At 43.2% G+C, this 24,643-nt stretch overlaps 1 protein-coding gene and 1 long non-coding RNA gene across 2 annotated transcripts in view; one reads left to right on the plus strand and one right to left on the minus strand.

The window, feature by feature from the left end:
- Nucleotides 1–24,643, plus strand: part of LOC138301883 (uncharacterized) — a 146,057-nt gene that overhangs the window by 121,227 nt on the left and 187 nt on the right. The gene's annotated exons all lie outside the window — the stretch shown is intronic.
- Nucleotides 3,983–24,295, minus strand: LOC138299412 (keratin, type I cytoskeletal 13-like). Its single transcript, XM_069237646.1, has 8 exons — nucleotides 23,662–24,295; nucleotides 19,987–20,069; nucleotides 17,444–17,600; nucleotides 14,823–14,984; nucleotides 13,296–13,421; nucleotides 10,383–10,603; nucleotides 8,819–8,865; nucleotides 3,983–4,603 (listed from the first exon to the last, which is right to left on the minus strand). Exons 1-8 carry the CDS (start codon nucleotides 24,214–24,216, stop codon nucleotides 4,587–4,589), a joined length of 1,368 nt encoding a protein of 455 aa, XP_069093747.1. The 5' UTR covers nucleotides 24,217–24,295; the 3' UTR covers nucleotides 3,983–4,586.

Genomic DNA, 24,643 nt, shown 5'->3' on the forward strand with positions numbered 1-24,643 from the left:
GGTAAGTCCTTGTCTCTTTTATCATTGTTTGTGCACACTGGTGCAAAAACAAGGACTGAAATGTCAACTTTCTCTGCCTACGGCCCAGGCCTGAATTCAGGCCAGGGCCGTAGGCAGTGAAAGCTGCAGTTTCACAACTCTTGTGCATGGTTCAGTCCCATGTGCACTGTACAGGGGGCAGGCCGGTACACAACAGGCCTTGCAGCTTTCGCTTCCTAATTCAGGCCAGGGCCGTAGGCAGCGAAAGCTGCAGTTTCAGGCCTCTTGTGCAACGGCCTGCCCCATGTGCAGTGCACATGGGGCAGCCCGGTGTACAAAAGACCTGGCAGCTTTCCCTGCCTACAGCCCTGGCCTGAATTCAGGCCACGGCCATAGGCAGCGAAAGAAAGCTTTCACTGCCTATGGCCCTCTCCTGAATATGCCCGATCTTGAAATCGCTAAGCAGGGTCGGGCTTAGCTGACCAGGCCCGACCCTGCGGCCCGACCCTGCTTAGTGCTTTCAAGATCAGGCGCATTCAGGATTCCCTGGGTCAAGGAACTCCGTGGAATTCCACTGAGATTTTTTTCAACTCTGTGGAATTCTGCTGAGTCAGACTCGTGAACCCCGCCAGGGCCTACTCTACATGTGCATACTTTGATAAATCTATGTTGTTTTATTTAACATCTGTGGTGAATCAGCTTCTCTTTTGCTAACAGTAACATTTCTGTAATGAGCTTTTTGTTTCCTTTGAACTCCTGAAGTCCGAAAGCTTGTGGTCAAAAATGATGTTTATGTCCATCCCTCCAAACTCACTCTGCACACGGTATACACCAGACTACAGTGTCAGACTGTTAACATCTGCTACATGCAGTACTATGACATTTTCACTCAACACAAGAAGGCGTAGATTGCAGGCAAACTCCAGTAAATAACGCCCACATTCTAAGCCTTGTTGTGTCCGGCGGTCCGCGACCGCTTTCGACACTATACTGAGATGCGCGCTGGTGAAATAAAACGAACGCGGACACACCTTTACTTTTTCAGACCACATGGTCGGCTGTGGCCTGGTTTCGTGCACCAGCGGTCCGGAGTCTTGCAGTCGGGCCGTGGTGCCGCTCCAACCGGCCTCCCCGAGCACGCCCTCTTTATTTTATACCCCCGGGCCGGAGGGCGCGGGGTAAACCATGCATTACACTTATGGAGGGGGAATCCACCTCCAACATCTGGGGACCACCTAAGTTGAACACACTCAGGTAACCCCCCATCAAGAGAGGTGTTGGCTGATCGGTTACGTCACTAACCAGCGACACCACAAGCCTCACGATTGGCTGGGCAGTTTGCGGCACTGTATAGTGGGTGCTAGTTTGCGCTGCATTGCCATGATTCAATCGCCTACTCTGATACACTGAGCAGCAAGTTATCCATCTGTTCCAGTCCTTTAAATGGGCAGGTATGGCCCGGTACTTTTGAGAGGGAGAGTACCGGCACATCTCAAGAAAAACGTAATACTTTTAATTGGAGAGTACCGGCACTTCTCAGAAGCAAGTAGGTATCCTGGCACAGAGTACCTGCACCTTATTTTTTCAATTTCAAGCACTGATTTCTATTCACGGACAGATTCTACTATGTTCGTTCAGCAAACACGAGGCCCCAGCATAACAGCAGCCTGTGACGGAGAATCCTTCCGCATGGATGCCAGTGCGTCTAATGCCGCTAGAGGGCATTGCCCACCGTCTTTGTAAGCAGTCAGATCAAATCCCGTGGATAATGAACGAGAAATAAAGCTGCTGCAACTGGACTCCTTGAATTGAAAGGCGTCATCGCAGAGCACGCCACATCGCACACGCAGATGGAGGGCCGCCGTTGAGCCCGGTACCTGGATACCTTTGATATCAGGGAGGCCCACGAGCAGGGGGCCCCATCACTCTGAGGTACGCCACTGCCAAGATGGAGTGTGACGTCAGAAGACCAGGCCGCAGCCCCAGTTTAATATCACGAAGGGCGAGACCCCATAAACCTTGATACTGTCTCCAATATTCATAGATTCAGATATTTTATATTTTATCTTTTATAAAAAGAGAAAACACAGAAGATTTCTCTTAAGGCTTCTTCTCTCCCTTAGCTAAATGGCCCTTTAGGCCGCTTAAAATAATATATTTTATTTTATTTTTTAAAGAAGACAATCTGTGTTTAATAATGTAGGTTCCCGTGACAAGGAGCTTCTGTATTACAGAAATCTGTCTTTCGACATTTCTCTTCATTTACTAAAAACAACTCTGCCTTCCTCTTCAAATATAAATGAAAAAAACAAAAACAAATATTTTCAAAATGTCTTTGTCTCACTGGTTTTCAGTTCCGTTATATATAAAAAAAATAATATTTCAAACACGCATTGAAAATCCGAACGTGTCTTGCTCGTAATGCTGGAATGCAGGGGCGTTGTTTTCTGTAATAGAGGCAATGCATGCATACTCTCGTATCCATCTTTCAATGCTAAGGATTTTGAAAGGGTGTTCCAAGAAGGCCATGATCCATGCACATATAGGCGTTGCACATGAGGGCGCCATATTGAAATGTTTTTTGTTTTTTCTGGGAGACCTCAAAATGTTTACTGTATTCTACACTTTATGTTTCGAAAAGTAAATCCCGAGTGATATCTGTATATACTGGAAAAAATACTAGTTTCTCATCCCAGTTTCGTTGGCACACTATAAAAAGGAAATGGAATGCATTATAATGCCATGGGGTATTTTATATGCTAAGAGTACCAATGTGATATTATTCTTATGATAGCAGTGCACTTATAGTGCCACGGCTTCTGCAATTTTCAGTATTTATCAGCTGTACAGACACACTTGTACGTCGGTGCACCTGGTATTAGTCTATATTCTTAGACAAATTGGGTGTGCACATTACTATTGTAATCAGGCAATATTAACTATACATTAATGCAATAATGGCTATTATCTCTTCGTCCCAGCGGTCATGGCAGGAGTCGCAGATGAGGGCGCATATCAAGTTGGAGAAGGTGATGAACCGCCTATTGCTTTGCAGTTGCACGAAAGTGATTGCCACAGAGTAGCACAGAAAGATAAACAAACATGGTTGTTTATGAATATGTTGATACTTGCATGTGGTTGATGGGCTTCGGCCTCAGCAAGGACTTGAGGCTCCTACTAGTGATGTCACTCATGTCACTTACTGTTTTCACTTTTCATTGAGTAATAAGGTAAAGAATATACATCCTTCCTTCCTTCACCTACACGATCTAGATTCAGAAGTAGCTCTGTACTTTTGGCCCTTATTCCTGAAGAATGCTTGGGGACTGTGGAGATGTATAAAAACATGAGGGTCCTAAAATCCTTCGGTTTTTAATTGTGTGCTTGGGCGAAACAATGCCCTGGAGTTAACACTACTTTGGCACAACTGTATTCTTGTGGTCTACTAGCTGTTAAATTGGAACAGATGCATTGTTGATCCAACAACCCCTGAGATTAAATAAAAAACAAGGAACAATTAAGAGATTACACTTATATACATAAATTGTTAAAGTGCTCTTTTCGAACCCAAAATAATCTAGAGCATCAGTCCAGGGTGAGGAGCGGACCATATGAAGAAGCAACCACCCTGCCTTGGTGAGGCTCGGTGACCCTCTAACTCAGGATGCTTGCACACCAGGCCAGTGTGCCTGGAACCTCTTGATTCCTATAAGGACCAAAGCGTTCTTGTGGTGTTTGCTAGCATAAGTATGGAGGGTGTTCTTTGATCCGAACTGTATTTGCCTCCCACTCCTCCATAGTATCAAAGCATCAGCATTTTACATGTCACAGTGTATCTATAAGTGTAAACTGAGATTTCTCATGAATTACTTTTTTTCTGGCACAAAGTACTAAACATTTCTAAAACATTACTGTCCTAATTTTCCATTCGAGTCTTCAAATTTGTATTAAGCCATTTGATCATTGTATATGGTGTATATAGTATACAGAGGCAGGAGTCAAGTTTGCATCAGCCAGAGAAATAACTTTAATGTACGTTTCTTGCAAAAACAAGATGACACTCTCATGGAGGTCCTGAAACAACCAAGAGGAAGAGAACCGAGAAAGGAAGAATGTGAATCAAGGTAAGGGCGGGGAGAAAAGGATGTCACCAAGGAGAAGTGGAAAGAGGAGTATATAGTATCAGGGTCAAGTGCAGAGAGGAGAAGATGGTTAATCAAGGACAAGTGCAGAGAGGAGTATGTGGTATCAGGGAGAAGTGCAGAGGCAAAGATAGTTTGTGGAAGAGGTGGAGGGAGGAGAAGATGGTATCAGAGACCTGCATAAAAAGATGTTATATTGGGGATGGAAGCTGAGACAACATGCTACATTCACAGTGAAGAAAGAGTAAAAATGACCTATCAAAGATAAGGGTAAATGGGTGCACATAGACCCTCGAGAACAGAGATCGACAGAAAATATTGCTGTCTCGATTAAGAAACCTTGAAGCCCAACAGAAGCAGCACAGGGAGAATGTTCCAAAGCCTGTTGCAGAAGGATCGTTGCCACTCAGATGTCACTGAGCCAGAATCACGTGGGAAGGTGTTGTCGTTTGGGCATCTGTCCGATTATTTGACCTTTGTACCTGTCAGAGAAAAAAGTGTTTAATGCACACGACATTTGAAAATAATGAGATTTGCTTAATGAAACAACAAACTGCTGTTCTTCGTTATTGGTCTGGTGAAATTCAGATTTGCAAGTTCCATGCACAAAAAAATAACCATTGCTTTTGTTTGTAGCCAATAGTGACTACTGCCGAAGCGAGACAAAATCAACAATAAATTATTCAGTGAGATAATGTTCCTACTGCCCAGAACTGTATGTAATGTGGCAGTCACAGGCTTGAAGCTGTGGGTATAAGGAAACTTCCTGTGAAATGAAAACCCTGAGTCGAGTATTAGTAAAACATGGAATTACCTTCAAAAGCTTGGTGAAGTTCAGTGAAGGTTTCAGAGCTTTGAAAGAACATTGTCCCAGGTGACCTGAGTCGCCTGATCAGGACCAGGATTTTTTTTGTGCAAGTGTATATGGCACAAACCTGACCTACTGATTTTAGGGCGCTTTACAAGAGAACCAGATTACCTTAGACATTTTTTAGGCACATAAGAAAGTGACATGCTCAGAAAAACAGGATGTTGAGCAGAATCTGGGGTGCGGTTTCCACGCGGTAGCTCCAGCCGCATCTTGGGAAGAAGCCTTATGGATGAAAAAGCCAGAGTCAAACCCGCAAAGCATGTGTGAAACAGTGTTGCTCCTTAGGGGGAAGATGTTTTCGGACCATCCATGGACTGCGCTTGTAGGTGAGCATATAGTGCTCTTGGATCTACCCAACATTTTGTGATGAAGCAGCTTTCTTGGCCCAGGGTGAGGGACAAAGGAGGCTATTTCATTTTCTCCCTTAGTCCATTGAGGGTGTCTTGCTGGCCAAAAGAGAGAGAGATATAAAGATGTTTTTTACCCATACCTAAGAGGAAACCAGTACTTCCCACAGTTGCCGTGGGAACCAGTTGACTTAGGGGTTACCATGACCAGTGGAGAACTTTAAACGCAGCCATCTGTTCACAAGATACAGGCCCCTAAAGTTGGGCTGGCCCCTGGTAGCTCACTGGGGGTGCAGATTTATTTCTCTGCATCATGAACATATTGATCGGTTTGGACAGAGTTTGGTCTCCCTGAACCTTGTTGTTCCTCTTTCCACCAGCCTCAAGAACACTGATGACCATGTTAATCAAACACTGCAAGTTTGGTTGTATTGTCAGGTACACATATATTCCCAACTGCTAGCACATCGCGACATGTAGAGGTGCATACAATTCACTTTTAGGTGGTAGATAATTGGGATTGGAATTAAAGAAATATACCACTGGCGTTGGCCCACTGACCAACCCATTTTTATACCAGAAGTACAAAAGTGGCATTTTTTCCCTAGGTACATAAAAAGATAAACTGTTACACTCCAGTAGCTAACAGGGCTGAATGATTAGTCGCGGACAGACACGAAAGGTATGGAATGAATAACAACTGAGGATTTTATAATACCACTTTTAGCAGATGTTCTAGCGCTGAATGATAGGGATTTAAGAGCTAGACATCTCTAGTTTCATTTAATCTTCCCAGAAGGTTCTAGGTTCTCCTGTTTCCATTCAGTATTTTAACTGTTCCTGCCCTTCTTTCATTATAAACAGCTACTAGAGAGTACTTTTTTAAGTAATACCCCTGACTATACATTTAATTTATTGTTTGTAAATACTGTGCCTTTCTGTATCTGAAATCCAAACATAGGGCCTGATTTAGAGTTTGACATATGGGTACTCCATCCCAAATGTGATGGATATCTCATCCACCTTACTGCAAGCGCATTAACATTATGGCAGCTGGGGTATTTGTCACTTTGTTACTGAGTACCTATCTGGAAAACTCTAAATGAGGCTCCTAATAACAATTCCTCAATGGTACTTGAATGCTTGCTACTGGTATCCCTGGAGAGGCGAGTGTACAAGTGAGTAAATTAGTGATCCCCTTGGAGTACAATAGCACGGCAAGGACTGTGACACCAATGGCAAACAAGCATTGACAAAGCCAATAGGTCGCACCTATGCAAGAGCTATTGGCTTTGCCAATGTGTTTTAGCCATGTTGTACACCAGCGTGGCTGGTGTTCGGCATGGCTAATAGTGGCAAAGAGGAGAGTGCCATGGCTAGTCATAGGATGGAATGGCAAAGAGTGGAGTAGAGTGTGGTAGAGTGGAGTGACAGAGCGTGTCGTGTATTGGAGTGGTACAGTGTTGAGTCGTGTCAAGTGACAAACACTGGAGTGGTATAGAGTAGAGTGAACTGGTTTAGAGTGCATTGGCACAAAGTGCTGCAGAGTATAATGGTGTGAAGGGCAGTGGCATTGAATTCAGTGGCATTGAACCCAGGGGCATACAGTGGTGCATAGTAGAATGCAGTGGTGCAGAGTAGAGTGGCACAGAGCAGAGTGGCGCAGTGTACAGTGGCACAGAGTACAGTTGTGCAGAGTGCAGTGGCACAGATTAGAGTAGAGTACAGTGGCTTAGAGTGCGTGGGGTGGAGTGTAGTGGTGCAGAGTGGAGTGTTATAGAGCTGAGTGATGCAGACTGTTGCAGAGTAGGGTAGCATAGAGTGGCGCACAGTATAGTTTAGCGCCATACAGTGCAGGGGCATAGAGTGCAGCATCACAGAGTGGAGTAGCATAGAGTGGAGTAGTGCAGAGTAGAGTGACATAGAGTTCAGTGGTAGAGAATGCAATGTTGCAGAGTACAGTATCAGAGTGCAGTGGGGAAAAGTGGAGTAGAGTGGCGTAGAGAGCTGTGGCGTAGAATACAGTGATGCGAAGTAGAGTGCAGTGGCATAGAGTACAGTTGTGGAGAATGCAGTGGTTAAGAGTAGAGTGGCATAGAGTGCAGTGGCATAAAGTAAACAGTTTTAGAGTGAGGTGGCATAAAGTGCAGTAGTGCAGAGTAGATTAGAGTGGCATACAGTGGATTGGCATAAAGTTGAGTGTTACAGAGTAAAATGCATTGGAGTAGAGTGTATTGGCATGGAGTGCAGTGGCATAGAGTGCATTGTTGCAAGGTAGTACACAGTGCATAGAGTGCAGTTGCAAAAAGTGCAGTGTTGTTGAGTAGAGTGGCGAATAGTGCATTGGCAAAAAGTAGAGTGGTACAGGGTAGAGTAGAGAGGTGTAGCTTGAAGTGGTGTATAGTGCAGTGGCATAGAGTAGTGTGGGGCAGCATACAGTGGTGAACAGTGGTGTAAAGGTAAGTGATGCTGAGTAGAGTGCAGAGCTGTGGGTGGGTGCAGAGTAGAGTGGAGTGGTGTAAGGTGGAGGATTCATCGTGTAGTAGCACACTGCCATTACAGACAACACATTTTCAAATGAAATGATCATTACATTTGGACAGACATGCAATTTTACTAATAGATCTATACAGTGCACAGACAGAAATGTGTGGAAATTGCATCACGTAGGGTGATGATTTATTTTGATCATATTAAAGTATTTGTTTCCATCACACTTCAGAAATAACAAAAAATGTGCTTCATTTGTGTTCCTGATTAAGCTATATTCTGAAATACTTAAACAGTTAATTTAAATGTTCTTGTGTACTAGAAAAAAAAACTATTTTCTAGCCCCATTATCCAGCAAGATTGTCACTTAAATCCTCTCATTTTGAAGTCAGAGAAAGAAAAGTAAACACACACCTCAGAAGACAGTGCCTGACATTTGACCTTCGTCTTTGAATGCACAGCAAATACGACAAGATAACAACAAGATTTACAGGTCTATTTACAGAAAGGGAGACCTCCAAAGGATACTATAAATAAGGTTGGGCAAGGGAAGGACCGAACTCAAACTTTAACTGGAAAGCCTAAAACAAATAATGCCAGCAACGGAAAGCAAGAATAGGTAAATTGGAAACCACTAAGCCAATGGCAAGCAACGGGCAGAATGCATTCTTAGGTCAACTTTCTGAATGGCCCCAACATGTCCTTACCAAACCAGACAGCTGCATTGTCTGGTAGGCTGCTTCCTAAAAACAGCACCTGTCACGGCTAAGGCACAGTGACAATTGACACAGAGAAAAGGCCCCATACACAAAAAAGAACCTACAGACAGCAAATATCCCCCGGATTCCCTTTCAGTAGGCATGGAGAATATTACCAGCACCCCAAATATCTTTAGAATGACAATAATACCGGAGAGTTTGAGACCCTCTCCATTCTTCAGTTAAAGCACAAAATGGCACTCTACCAGAAAGATAACTTATCTGACTTACCTGTATTCGCGGGCGGATTGCCAGGTGTCTTGTCTCCACCCGACACCCTATGAGACATGAATGAGTGAAGTTAATGGCAGAACAATTGAGTCCCTGCAAGATTGAAACTACCATCTTTATTTTAATTATGAATCTTTCCATATGAGTGCTCCCACGTAAAGGACATTTTATTATGATGTGGGTGAGATTTTAAGTATATGTAATAATCTTGATTTAATCGACAGAGCCTAATTATTCCATAGCAAAAATACCCCTCTATTTTATTTTAGCGAATATAATCTAAACGTTGAACTAGTGTGGGATTATTAAAATAAATATATTTAACGGTATAAAGAAATAATACTTTAAATGGATCTGCCCATTTTGGGAGTTTCAAAATTCCAGATTAAGAAGCTAATTTAAAGCTCAGTAGGTCGGCAAATGTGAATCAGGTTAAACATTTTTATAAAACGCAGCTTTGTGTCACATTATGAGTTAAGCACGTTTTCGTCCTGCTTCAGGTTTACAATTCTTGAAGCTTTTGTTTGGAGAGAATTCTTTCGTTTTACCACTGACCTGGTTGTTGTTTCAAGGTTCACTTTGCTTTTTATTAACGAAAACATTCTGTTCGTTCTTTTATTTATTTTAATGTTGAAAAAATAATGTACAAAATACACTTAAAAAATAAATAAAGAAATACTAAGAGGTGCTGAAAACATAAAATAACTGTCAGTTCGAAACATCAATATTCCATTATAGTTATTATGTTACAAACCATTTAAAAAAGGAGGAGCCTCTCGGCCTACAAGCAGAAGCTTTTATTAATTGACTAATTTGTCTTTAAAAAATAAAAATGTAAAAACTTGGTGATTGGACCCCATTTACATTTAGAAAATCATAGCCTATAAGTCATCATTGCAGGTGCCTGTTCAGAACAGAAACATGAGATAAACTCCTGCAATCATTGAGTGGAAAGTGAAAGGTGGGTGGAAGACTCCTGTTCTTGTATGCCTAAGCAATGATTAGTGGAGCAACAGTGGTTGCATTAACCACCAATGTCTTCTAATCAGACATTATTAGTACTTAAGGGTCCCACCCAAAATAAGAAGGATTGAAAAGTGTTGATATCTAGATTCGCAGATCAGATTCACATTTATAGTCAGAAAAAATATGCAAGTTATTCGTATCAAATCTTTTGCACCTGGGGCAAGAAAATAAAGCTTTTGTCCCCGCCGAAAGAGCCAGTGTGGAGTTTTCTTCTTTTTTAAAAAAAAGGGTTTTTTGCAGATTAATTTGTTGTTTATGACGTGATTTTCAGCTTGTCGTAGAGACATTTTGAGTCACAGTTTGAGCAATTTGCCTTGAGGCAAAGTAAATTTCTGTGGTCCTAATCCTTTTATGTACAGATTAGACTCAGCTGCAATAAGTTTATACAGCTCATTTATATTGGTATGATGGGACATACTAACACTTTTTAGATGAATTTCATAGAACATTGGCCAATGAAATAGCTCAATCTGAAGCCATTTCAAGTCACCCTCTTTAAATGAGCCACCCAGTGTACTTATTATCCCATCCCACTCACTTGATGTCCTGCCCATCCAGTAGGTTGCGGTATGTTGATATCTCTTGCTCCAGGCGCACTTTGATGTCCATGAGGTCCATATACTCTCTGTTTTGTTGTTCCATCTCGGATCTCAATTGGCTCAGCTGTGATTCCATACTAGTGATCATGGTCTGCAGTTGTGCCAGCTGCATGCAATAGCGCCCTTCTGTTTCCGCTAGGGTGGCTTCCAATCCAGCTTTCTGGAAGTAGGAGGAGAGGTGATGTTAAGCAAAAAAGTATGCATTCTTGGTATAAATAAGATCAAATCAATATTTGCCCTATCTAAAATTTGCTCTTTCATATTCCATCCCAATTATAGAGCCAATTGCATTTACACTTAGGGGGTCATTATGACTTCGTCAGATGGAAAAGCCTGTCTGCCGAAGTCCTGACAGGCAGGTTGCCACAAGTGTGGTCACCTTCCCGCAGGCCCCATTACGAGTTTCCCGCTGGGTCAGCGGGTGGAAACAGTGTTTCTGCCCTCTAGTCTAGCGGAAAACGGCCTACAGCGCTGTCTCCGGCTCATAGTAGAGCCGGCAGCAATGCTGTAGTGCATAGGGTGGCCAATACACTGCCCATGCTAAGTGCCCCTTGGGGCCCCCTGCACCCCGACTCCGCCAGCCTTTCCATGGCAGTGCTACTGCCATGAAATCACTGGCAGAGAAGGGACTTGTAATCCCCAGGGCACCACTGCCCTGGTGGATCGGCAATGCCAGTACCACCATACCGTCGAAAACTCGTAATCTTGAGGTGCTGACGGTCCGACTGTGGTGCTACTGCCAGGGTCATAATGTGGCGGTCAGACCGCCACATTGGCGGCAGTCCGACCGCCACCGTGGCCCGGTCTTAAGACTGCCAGGGTCTAAATGAGCCCCTTAGTATTCCCCAGTGGTGAGGTGCAAGAACTGCCCCGGGACTTACAGTGATACAAAATGTGAGGTAGAAGACGTACCCAAACAAACAACCTCTCCCAACATTAACTAGCTACGATGAGGAAAAAGGATACATCATATTGTTTCCAAATGTAGCTTCTTTCAATACTCCAGGTGAGGGAATAAAACAGACACTCACCATTTTTGTTAAATGTTAAATACAAAATGCTGTTTATATAGCTCACCACCATTTAAATGTCGCTTTGTCACAAGAGCCGTGCATCATCATCGCGGAATGATAAACAGTACATTGGCCCTTCTAGGAAAGGCACCTACAGTAGAGTTTAGAAACTGAAAGCCTTACGTTTCATTTCTCTGGAGAGTCATGTAACCTGTAATGAGGAGGCCAGGACTTCCCTAAAGACCATGAACTTTGCTGTGCATCCTTATCTACCCTAACATTAGGTAGTGTCTTACACAATGTTTGCTACTTTTCTTTTCTTGATTTTGTCAGTAACTGAGAAAACACTATTTTAGAGAATTATTATGAAAATGTATTATCCTCAAGGCCAGAGTTGTCCTGAGTAGGCTAAAGATTTTCTTATGAGTTACAGTGAATATTCACATATTTGGTAAAAGTTAGTTAAATCCACATGCCGTAAAAAGAGGAGGTGGAACAGATTATGCCGAGGGGTCTGGCCTCTGGAGATGATCAGACGCCTTAATTTGTTATAGTTGAACCAGAAACGGACCATCCTCTTCCAGAGATTACAAAGGGTATATATGCATTGCGGTAATCAGTGCATACATAATCTTTGGATGTTGCCCAATGTTATAGATGAGGCATCATGGAACAGTAGACACTGGGGTGATCACCACATCATATGTCTGTACATAGCAACATCATTCACTCTGGTTGTAGATCTACTTTAGGAGAGAAATGAGGACAGCTTCAATATCTCCTTTGAAGCACATTACAGCAGATGATTATTTGGATGAAAACTGACTTTTTGTAGCAAAGTTGAAGAGGAAAAAAGTCCTCTAGGGGAGGTATTATTGCAGCAGCTGCGACTGTGCTCAGAAATATAGACCTTGTCACACAATGTTGACAAACATATCGCAAATACAATCGCTTAAATGATCGACTGTGGCCAACTAGGAAGATATTGTGCTGCTTTTGTTTCATGACGAAGAATCGGAGGGATTATTTTCCAAGTTTACTTAATGAAACTCTATAGTACAATTGAGTAGCCGTCATGTCCTGAAGTCCAAAAGATGCTGCTTTCCTAGACCCAGGGTACGTAGGTCCAGGAGGATTGCATGTATAGCATATTTTCAGGATATTTAACGTGTAAGCAAATTTTATCTATAGCTGCTGACTATAAATGTTCTCTACATAGATAGCCTGAAAATCTGGATCAATGGCTCGATGACCCACTCTGGCCACCTCTGTCTTACAGTGTTAAAGTATGCCACAAAGCAATTAAGGCACATGCCAAAAATATGGGTTGGGGTTTCTATCAATGAGGACATTATCTTGCTAGTTCTTCTTATTTTTAGCAATTCTTTTCATTTCCTCTCATAAATCCTAGTTGGAATGTTGTGGATGCTTATCAAAGCCGTTGATTTAGCACCAGAGACTCATGTTTCAGTTTCTGGTCCAGTTAATACAAGTGACACGCTTTTCTCAATGAAAAACCCACTCACCTTTCTTTCTTTCCAAAGTCAAAAGAATACTTATTCTTCAGTTGCAAAATATTAATATTGTTCCATTGTTCATGTTATATATGAGCCAACGTCGATCCAAAGGGCCTGGTTTTGCTTGCAGTGTCTTATGTTTGTTTGAAGATAGTGGTTAAATTCTGGACCCACAAAGGCGATGAACCAATAAGTAATAGGACAAAGGCTCTCTAACCAAACCAAAGCTCTGGCTCCAACACTAAACTGACTGTGGGATTGTGGCTTTACCCATAATGCCTTGCTGAGGAGCATAGGATCACAGCAGTGCTGCAGAACTCACCATGCTGAGCTGTGATTGGAGCTCTATCTCCAGACTCTGCAAGCTCTGGCGAATACTCGACGTCTCGCTCTTTACTGATTGGACGGCTTGGGTATCTGCGGTGACTTGTTGAATCAGCTCTTTGCTCTAGAAAGAAAAAAGTCCATCATTTGGAATGCCTCAACTTTCATGAAACAGATGTGATTGATGTTGGAGATAGATGACTGCTGGATGACATGGCTAGACATTACCTGCATTACCACAATTCTGTCACCCAGAATGAATACTGCTTGGAACAACACTTGTGTTGCGTTCTACTGTCTTGGGACCAGGGAACCCGTTATTATAACTAATGGACAAAAACATTTTACGTTTTCAAGCCCTGTGATACGCAAAGTGATATACTACAAATGTTTTTGTCCATGTACTAAACACCCTTTGTGAGTCGGAAAATCTTTTTTAAGGGTGTAGCCAATCTCAGGGCATTGCAAACTGCAACCTGACTATTTAATATTCCTGAGGCTCGCTGTTCTACGACCCCTCATCAACTTGGAATTTTGAATAGAATTACAGACAGGTTATCAAAAAGTCAATGCACAATTTGCGCCCACTCTTTGTTGCCCCCCCCCCCTTCGCCATACAACTGTCCCATACTGCTGTCTCAAACAAAAGAACAAACTATACATAGTGCTAAGTGTTCCTCACTTGTAAGCAATCTCCCTCGTTGTTGCTTTCTGAGTGTAATGTAAAAATCTCAAAAAAAGTATCAGGAAATATGTTAATTCCCAAATTCCATTCTTTTAAGCAAGAGAATGGGGCCAGGTGTGACTTCAGGCATGTGGGCGGGGGGGGGGGAGATGGCTAAGGGTTGAAGGGGAAATCGGGGGGAGAAGGTGGTGAACAAGCTTCTTTCTGAAATAAAAGAAGCAACAATGACAAACATAATTTTAAAATGTTGGTAATTGTTTCTTGGTAATGGGTTAAAGCAGTGGTTCCCAACCTGTGGTCCGCGGACCCCTGAGGGTCCACAAAGCCTCCTCAGCGTATCCGCGACTGCTTTGAAAATTAAATAATATTAACAAATTAGGTCCCCAGCGTCCATTAATGCCTCAGTGGGGCTCCCTGTGTTCCAGTAATGACAAAGTGGGGGTCCACAGAAGTCAAAAGGTTGGGAACCACTGGGTTAAGGCAATGGTATTCTTTCATTTCATATAGACCGTATTCCTATTGTACTTTGAATCCCCACTACTTCTGTCTATGACTCGCGCACCAGCACAGGATCAATCATCCCAACAGCAGGGCTACCGTGTTACTTTCACCTTTAAAACACACTAAAAGAAGGCCAGAGAACTAAATATTCAATATGGCGTCTCCCGCTGAAACTTCAGCACATAAGTTCTACTATAAGAAACGTGTGTAGATCATAAAGACAGTGTTGAAATGTGTTCTTTGCCAATGTTTAATTGATAACAAGTGTGCAACGTCATCAATAGATTGGTTCCAGGTGATCAAGCTGTGATAGCTGAGGCGCTTCCTGTGCCGACTCACCGTAAGCTGGAACTGCTCCTCTGCCTGCTTCCGGTACTTCTCAGCCACCTTCTCGTAGTTTATTCTCATGTCGTTCACAACCTTCAGCAAGTCTACTCCTGGTGCAGCGTTCATCTCCACATTCAGGCTTCCGGCCTCCTGGTTCTGTGCCCCCTTCATTTCCTGTGTAAAACGTCAGAGGGTCATTTGCCTGTCTGCAGCACGGTAAAGTTCAGAGAGTGCAACTGTGGGATCATGCATTTTGGTGAGGTGACATCTAAGATGTCACCCTCTGACGTCACTTCTAGAGCGCCATTTCTCTGACATCTGTGATGTGCTACAATCAACGTTTCTTCAAATCCCTTTTGTGTATATTGATTGTTTTCTGGCTCTACTTTGAAACTTTACACTGCTGTTGGCTCAGCCTGAGAGGATTTTCTGTCATAGTCGCTGGATTATTTACAATTTTTGAACAAACAGCACTTTGGATTCTGGGATGTGTAGTTAATATTCCCTAAACGTAAACATTGGTCTACAAATGAGAGCATGCAGATGGAGGTTAGTTGAAGGTGCTGCTATGTAATGAGAGGTGTCAGAAGTAACATAACCTACGGAATAGGGTGGCAGGACGAGAAAGAACCTGCGCTGTTAGTAGAAGTACATAATATTCATACAACTAGAGAATCACATTGGAATAGACATAGATGTTGACCATCCTTCAGGTTTGCTAAAGGTATTTTGATCTGAGAATAGGCACTCATGATAGTCGGTGCTTTAAATGGACAGGTACTGAGTACCTACTTTTTTCATTTGAAAGAAAAATTACATACCAGCAGTCTCAGCTGGGGTGCAATACTTTTAATGGAAGCGTACCAGCACTTCTCAGTAGCACAAATCTACTTAGAGATGTTGAGTAACTGCACCTTTATATTTCTGTTTCAAACACTGATGGTCCATGAATCGAAGTGCACAATTAGTGGCAATAGATGGGGGCGATGTGTAATCTACATTTGCCTTACTTCAGTCGTCAAGGACTGAGATTACATCAGGATTGCAGGATATCCTCATGACATTGTCAAAAACCAGTATCTTGAAATTCCAATGACATCACAAACTGACAGAGTGCCACGCCAAACATAGACCGCGAGTCGCCGGTCTGCATTGGTGCAGCACCCTACCCATTTTTGCTCTCATTGTCGCCCCAAGACACCGGCCTCTTTTGACCACCTGGAACTTCTATTTAGTCATTTTATATTTCCTTGACACACTTTTAGTGTTTCGACTCAAGCTTCACTGACCATACACTGAATTCTCAGATTAACAAGACATCATTTCCTTCAGGAAACCTCCACTTAGTCAACTGTTGGCATACCTTTTTGACAGCTTTTGATTTTTTGTTTTGGAAACAGTTTTCTTGCCTTGAAAATGTTCCTCCTGGACTAAAACATGTGCCAGCTGACTCTTTAAAGTCTACGAAATTCACTACGTGGAAACATTTTAAACTACATCTATTTGATCCTAACTAGAGGTGGGCGTAACTTGCGTAGTTCCGCGTAGCAAAAGCACCCGGAATTACCTAAGAATACTGCAAGAGTATACTTAAATTACACGAGGAGAGTGATTCTGCATTTAACACTATTTCTTGGGGCAAAAATGACCCCTATCGTCCTGCATTTTGTGCTATGAAATAGGGTTAAATGAAAGAGAACAAGAATAGTGAGGCGAGGAGATGCTCAAGCTCAATAAAAGTGCTTTAGTGGTAGGATTTTTCTTACAACTGGTATTTATTGGTAGTTTCTTAATGCAAAATGCGCCCTTGCATCCCAAATGGATGCAAGGGTGCATTTTGCCCTAAAAAACAACGGTAAATGCGGCAGATCAGCAATATTGAGCGCGAGCGGCTGCTCGCACTCTGTAAATGCGCTCTTGCAGTAGGATTTTCCCCCAAATTACTCCTAATTACGTGAGCATGAATAATCAAGTAAATATGAGCAATTTTTGGTAATTCCACATCAAAGGCTAACACGGAATTACCCAAATTCCCTTGATTACGCCTGCATAATCGAAATTCTGCACAGGCCTAATCCAAGCCAGAAGTCTACAATAACATTTTACTAGATTTCACATATACATAATTTCTTATGATCTTCATTATTCATGATATGGTGATCTTATGGTCGCTGAAGTTGCTCATTGTGTGAAACAGATGGAAATTCTCTTCCAATAAGACTTTCTAGTCTTAAAATTGCATTAACTTTTTTGTCTAAACGTAGAGCTGTGCTACATTGCTATTCTCAGCTTCTATAGCCAAATGATTCGTGCTATGTCATATGTACCGCGCGTTTCGTTCTTGGAACCACCTTGCCGATTTGAACTTTAGGGTGTACCGCAAAGGTTGGAACACCACATACACTATAATTCTATTTCTTCCTGCTCCTGTTTTACCTAACCGATTTGGGTTGACTTGTGAGTGCGGATTTCATTGTCACTGTTTTATGCTCATGAAATAGAGTCACCTAATACAGGTCCCAATGGAAGTCATATACGTAGACAGTAGTTGACCAAAAGTATTTAAGCAAATTTAGGCCTTGGTGGCGGCAGTTCTGAACCATCAGGGCTCATCGAAACTGAAATAATCTTACGTCTTCATGGTTCTTTCTGAGTGCTGCCATCTCCTCCTTAAGACTCTCGATCTGTGTCTCCAGGTCAGATCTGGACAGGGTCAAGTCATCCAGGACACGACGAAGCCCGTTGATGTCAGCTTCCACGCTCTGGCGAAGCATCAACTCATTCTCATACCTGGAAGAACATTCAGAGAGAAAGACAGAGAAAGAGGCTGAGGTCTCAGCTGGGCTGGAACTTCTGGCCCATTGAGGCCACAAACAAAAGACACACCATCTGACAGCAAGTATCTGCTGAAGGAACCCAGACCTCAGACTGTGGCCTCCACGTGTTGAGGTGTGCTAGTGAAGTTCCAACAACGCAAACATTGTTTATCTAAAGTGACACGATTTCCTGGTTAAGTTATAGAAAGAAGAAAACTAAATATTTGAGGCCATGTTCTTTCACGTAAATTTAATAGACAGACAAAAAATATTTCGAATTGTTCCACAGAAGTCAAACATGCTATGTTCTAACCACTCAAAGGAGAGATTGCAAACACTTACATTACAATCAACGTAGCTCCTGGCATATTTGCTTGTTAGTTAGATATTAGATTGTGAGGACACTTTGAATCCAGTGGTTACTTTGTAACCATTGGGCCATTGGTCCAAAACATTGTCCTCCCACTGCCAGGATCCACATGCTAACACCTAGGACTTTATCCCAACTACAGGCTCATTCGAACACTGTTTCAGGCTTCAGATTTCTCAATTTCTTTCCTATAAAGAGAGTCATTGGGGTTTCTCTTGTGCCGATCATAAATGATACATTTATGGAGGACTCCTGCCTCTTCAGTTCTTCTAGAGAACCTTTCAGATGCAGAGTTCTCACTGTTTCTTCTCCCCCTCAATGCTTACTTGAGTGGAGGTATCAAGTACGCCAACCTTGAACTTGAGATGCTTTAATGTTATGGTGCTGGTGGCTCACACTAGGCAGAAGTCAGCCAAGTGACAAGTGGAAACTTGCTCGTGCTGTTTTCACATGTGCTTGCCTCATTGAGCCTTCAAGACTTTTAGAAGCATACAGGTGCCTTCCTTAGTGGGAGAGGGAAAGACAGAGGTTCTCCTATTCAGACTCAAGGTACAATGGCCTTCATGAAGGAGTCAAAGACATGGCTTCTTCAAATGTTTAATTTTCATTCAGTCTGAGACAGCACCACCAACCCACAGCAGGGCACACATCTACGAACTGACCTCACCAGCAATTCTCCTAGCCCACAATTCCCGTGACATCACAGGATTCCACATAAGAATACTACATCAGACTTTCCTTGCATAGGAGGCAGAAACGAACAAAGGTAAGCCAATTACTCTCAACTAAACATTTTGTCTTCCTGCTTATGTGACTGTCTTGCCTGTCAAACATCACTGGCCTGGAACGGTTGCTATTTTGTGCGGTGGTAGACAGTGGTCTCCACCAACAGTCTTTTTCTTCCCACTAGGACTTTCACACCATCCAACAAGCAGCATTCCTGACCAATGCCCTGCCTGTCATGTCCGTTAGCCAGGCCCCGCCCAGGCACAGATGTCATGTGACTGACGATGTCCAGTCCCACTGGGTCTGGGCCGAGGCATGGCATGAGAAAAGCAGCACAGCATGTATATACGGTCAGCCTTAGACTTTGAGGAGCCTGGCAGAGTGAAAGTGACTCAACGCCACCCTGCTGTATGGGTGCTTCATCCCTGGCAAATAACAAAATAGAAACAGATGTTGCTCAGCAAAATGTCAAAATCGTAGCTTTCTGCTGATGTTTTAATTTCTGGTGCAAATAACGTCTTGCTTTATTGCAAAAGTACAATGGACCCCAAACTTAGAAAACAAGGGCCATATTTACAAGGCACATGGCACAGGCCTTGCTGCACCACCCTGCGACATCAGGAAAGGCAGAGATGCACTGTATCTACAAAATACAGCACATTTCTGTCCTCTCCCCCTGCGATGGTGCACAAATTGCTGCCATGCACCAAAGCAGGCACCCTTGCACCATGGTGCAAGGGTGCCTGTGTTGTGGAGGTGATTGTTTCTGTGCATGAAGGGACACCTTCCTACTCAAAAACAATCAGCAGGGGCGAGTTCCTCCTATGTGTGCTGCAGAATGCAGCACACACAGAAAGAGGAGAAAGATGTGAGAAATAAAGATATTTCCCCCCATTGTGTCACTCTTACGCCACCCCTGGGGTGGTGAAGGTTTTTGATGCATCTTCAGGTTTACAAAACCTTGTAAATCTGGGAATGCGTCAAAATCCATGGATGTTGCGTGGGAACAACCACGCAACTCCCATGGAAGCGCCTCCCTGATGCAAAGTAAGGCAAAGCGGAGAAATGTGCTGCATCGCCTTACTCAATATGGTCAAGATCATGTAAAGCCACGCAAAGTGACTGTGCGTGGCCTCGTCATTATGGGTCAACAGCCTGCACCGCCGGTGCGTCACAAAAATTGGAGGCGCAGGCCGCTTGTAAATATGAGCCCAAGTTTCTAAAAGTGCACTAACATTTTTTAGCTGTGAGAAGCGACACTTACTTCAGCTTGAAATCATCCGCAGTCAGCCTGGAATTGTCAATATTCAGGATAATTTTGCTGTTGTCCATAGTGGCGGTCAAAATCTGGGAAAGAAAAGATGGCGTGAGGTTGTGATCAGAGATAAACGTGCTAGCATGCCTGGGAAGAGGGAGCCCTTCTTCCCCCGGGTACGACCCAGCTTGCCAATCTAAAGGAAGAAGCGAGGATTACTGGGAGCAGGTCTAGCATCTAAGCACAGATGCCAACATAAGTCTATCATGTGTGCGCCCTTCAACCAGCCCTTGCTTTTTAAAGCAACGTGCCTTTACATTTCATGACTTGTCTTTTCCCTGATCTAGTTTAGGACCACAATCCAGCAGCCAAATCAGAAGCAGCTCTTGACGTGTATACATTATTTGCAGTCCTACTAGCCTTTTTAAGAGATATTGCTTCTGTTAGGCGACCACCCATCTTCTCCATAACAAAGGGTACACCTGTACTGATGCCAAGTGGCCCCGTGTCACGTTTAAGCCCTTCTTTAAATCAGCCGGCATTGCACTCTGGGAAGGGTTGCTTTCCCATTATGTCGGTAGGCCTGTAAATCCGGGATTGCTAAGTGCTGGTGGTTACAGTGTCCAGGAGTACCTGAATGTGCAGTACTCTAGATGACTCCCTGTCACTGAGACACCCAGTGTTCATCCCAGGACTCCCAGTTAACCTCTCAATGCCTTCTGGAAGTTGCAGTGTGGTTCCCATGAATTGAAAACTAAGACACCCGAAAACAGTGATTGTAAAAAGAAACCCCGAGGGCAGAAAATGTTGTGTACCTGTGAATGGAGACATAATATTGTGAATGTGTTAAAATCGCACTAAAAGCACTATGAAACTATACTAATGGCAGATTGTGAGCTACATAAATGCTAGATAGCAATAGCCACGTGGCACAGGGTTCTTTGTCAGTTCCCCTGTTCTATTTCATGATTTAACATTATGCTTCACTAACTTCAGTACCACACCTTTACCTATTCATCAGCACTGCACCAGGGCACACTTGGCGCGCATTCATTAGCTGGTTTCAGCTGGTTCAACTTGCCAAGTGCAGTAGAGTTGTCTCCAGTGTTTCCCAAACTTTTTACAACCTTGACCCAATTTCGGGAAGGTCTTCGCGACACACTTAGCCCTGCCGGTAATGAACATGGTGTCTTTTTTTAATGTAACTAAACACCTGTGATAGCGCTCTGTCATTTCGAGACAGCACATTTTCCATTGAAATCGCCACTAAATGTGCACAGACATAGTTTTATTGGCAAAACTATTTTGTACACAAATAATGATGTGTGGAAATCGACTTTCAGTGACTATCATTTGTGAATCACTAAGAGTGTTGATCTGTTTTGATCCTATTCAAATATTTGCCACCACTCTTCAGAATTACAAAAACATGCTTTATTTTTGCTTTCTGAACTGATGAATATGTACATTTCATTTATATGTTTTCACATTTTGTTGTGTGACACAAAAAAACTAACATCCTACAGCCTTTCCTTTCACACAAATAAAGTGAATTATGTGACACGGTTGTCACATAATTCACTTTTTTTGTTTCTCTGACTGCCAAGTGAAAGGACTTTTTAAACAAACCTCCCCTTGTTAAAAACATAAGCAGCAATTTGTCAGTAGACATAGCCTGACATTTGACCTGTGTCTTTGAAGCAGTTAATGTGACAAAATAAATACAGAATTTGAAGCTTTTGGGAGCCACCAAACAGCTGCACAGTTTGTGAAACACTTGTCGAGACACATCAGTGCCTAGCGGGCGTAGGAACTACTTTTCCAGCCCTTCCAGAATGACTTCCTGCCTTTGACTAGGTTCTTGTAGTCTTGTTTCTTCCATTACAAAACCAAGACTACAAGTCCCACAATCCAAAGAAAACACCTGGACTGCAGTAGCTGGCAAGCTCCTGGGGGACTTGGCAGCAATGTACAGTATGTGCACTTCTCGGGAACAAAGAAATGAGATCATAGATTTCAAGTGTACGGTGTGAGTTAGCTCTGTTAGTTTTGTCAGCAGATTGTGCAAAGTGATATCCTGGTTTTGTAATGGATGGAAAAATCAACACTTTCTATACCACCAGACCCACAACAGACCTCACGCTCGACATAAAGCAACTCAAGATGGAACATCATAAATAACCATAGGTCATAGGTCATCAGGAACAATTTCACCCAGGTCTGTCTTTTTTAGCTGAGAGATTTGTAAGCTACAAAATGTGTGGGATTTGTAGTACCAAACTTTTAATCGGACAAAATAAAGTGTTGAGTTCCAGCATGCAAAACGCCGCTGTTATTAATTATTATTGTTGAGTATGGCTTCCACTGGAACCCTGTGGCATGAATAACGGGATGTTGTTAATCACCGGAATGACGTCTCAACAGCGATTAACCAAAGAGGTTAAACAGTGTTGTGACGTCATCCAGGGGAAGCGCTCGCGTCCACTTTCTTCCGCTGCCTGGTCTGGGTCTCCAGTCACGCAAGGACTGCAGAAGAATGGAGGCTGGCTGCTGCTGGGCTACTAGAAATATGACAGGTTTTCACGGATTTTTGCTGGAGGGGCTAGTTGGAGACGGGCAGTAGCTACCGACACGTATAAAAACAGCAATTTTTGAGAGATAGTTATGTAACTGAATCTCTGTGAAAAATGCCACATTTTTCCAAAACAATGACGTTTGGTATTTAAACTGTTGGCAGGTCCTAGAGACAGATGACAACCATGCTATTCTACTTACATCAAAGTCTATACGATTCTTTCACTCGGTTCATTTGGAAAGGTTTGTCCCATAAGATGACTTTGCAATTAGATGCACTGTTTGATCTTGTTGGCAATTAGCCCAGATTAGAATGTCTGAAAACGTTCCATGACATCATCCCCTCATATTCATCTTCCTCAAATGTCGGCATGTCCCACCAAGATTAAACATTTTATAAGCACAGCTCAAATTCAACTTTTAGTATAAAACAATATTTTCTTTGAGACATATTGACAAATGTGTGCAAAGAAATATTTCTCGTCTTTGTGCATATTTCAGAAAATATCAATCTTCGTCATTTACAAAAGGATGCGCACATTTTCTGCGGGAGAGCTACCTTGCACAGCTGTCTACGCAGTTAATGGGTAGGAAATGGCACAGGCTAGGGTCCTGTGCATCATTGGATCTCATGCACAACGTGGTGCAGGGACAGCGGCCTGTAGGAGGCAGCAGACTTTTGTCCTTCACTTACATCATCTCGGAGTCTGTACAAGTGAATCGACAATATAGAGACACACAATGGTCAATCAGACAATATTGGCAATGTGCTGCCAACACCAATCCCCTTTTTTACACACATGAAGTAATTAAACACTATCGTCTTTGTGTGGGGTGCCTTTCAGGAATTGCAGCTGTGCAAGTATAGGTAAGCTTCCACAATTCTTTAGTAAATCAGAAAATGGATACACTCTATATACAAATATAGTGACACTTTGCAATGCTTCCTGACATCCATGGTATCCAACTCCCGAATGTGTTGAAAAAATGAAGACTGGGTGCTATGGTTAGTAAACAGCATGTGATTGGCTGGTGTAATCCCAGGGCTCGCTAGGAGGCTGGACATTGACTCTCCAATCACAGTTAAGGAAAAAGTAAAGCATCACCTACCTTTTGCTGGAGTTCCTCGATGGTCTTGTAGTAGCCACTGTAGTCACCTTGTTTACCGCTTGATGTAGGTTTTCGCTTCTCATACCACTCACGAATCTTACGTTCCAGCTCATTGTTGGCATCCTCTAGTTCCTTCACCTTCTTCAGGTAAGTGGCCAGGCGGTCGTTGAGATTCTGCATGGTGGCTTTCTCATTGCCGCCAACGAGGAGGCCCCCATCACCACCTCCCTGCAAAAAGCCGCCTCCACCTCCTTGCAAAAAGCCACCTCCAGATTCCCCACCAAATCCATAGCTTCCACCAGCTCCATATTCCCCAGCATTTCTGAAACCCATCTGAACTTCAGGGCCACCGCCTGCACCAAAGCCCCCACCGGCAGAGCTGCCACCATACCCGATGCTGCCCCCGCCACTAGCATAACCACCAATTCCACCAGAGGCATAGTTCCCAAAGGAGCCATGGCCGCCCATGCCACCAGCACCTCCCCCACTAGCTGAAGAGTACTGAACCGAGCCGCTTGATCCTTTGAAGGACCGTGAGGAGGAGAAATGGGACATGGTGCTAATCTGACAAAACACTACCAGAGTACAGTATGCTAGCGGAATCCCTCACCTGAGCTGTGCAAATAACAATCCCCCAGAGCCACCTTAAATACCTATTCCAGTGGGTGGCACCCCGAGCATCTACTCATTCCCAGAGTGTGTGCCAGCAGCAGAGCTGATTGCCAAGTAGGAATTGATTTGTGCTGAGGTTTCCACAGAAGCCTGTTACACCCACCTGTCTGTCAAAGGATTTCACCTGTGTGTTTGTTGGGAGCAGCAGTTCATCTCATTAGGGTGGGTCCACCTTTCAAAGGGATTATAATTGTCTTTGTTTCAGTTCCTAAAACAACACGCTGCACCAGAAAGAAGATTGTACTCCGAATCCACACCCCTTGCGGAGTACAAATTAATCAACTGGAGGAACAGAAGTCTTAGACAGGTG

The sequence above is a fragment of the Pleurodeles waltl genome, chromosome 6 (genome assembly GCF_031143425.1).
Source record: "Pleurodeles waltl isolate 20211129_DDA chromosome 6, aPleWal1.hap1.20221129, whole genome shotgun sequence".
NCBI lineage: Eukaryota > Metazoa > Chordata > Amphibia > Caudata > Salamandridae > Pleurodeles > Pleurodeles waltl.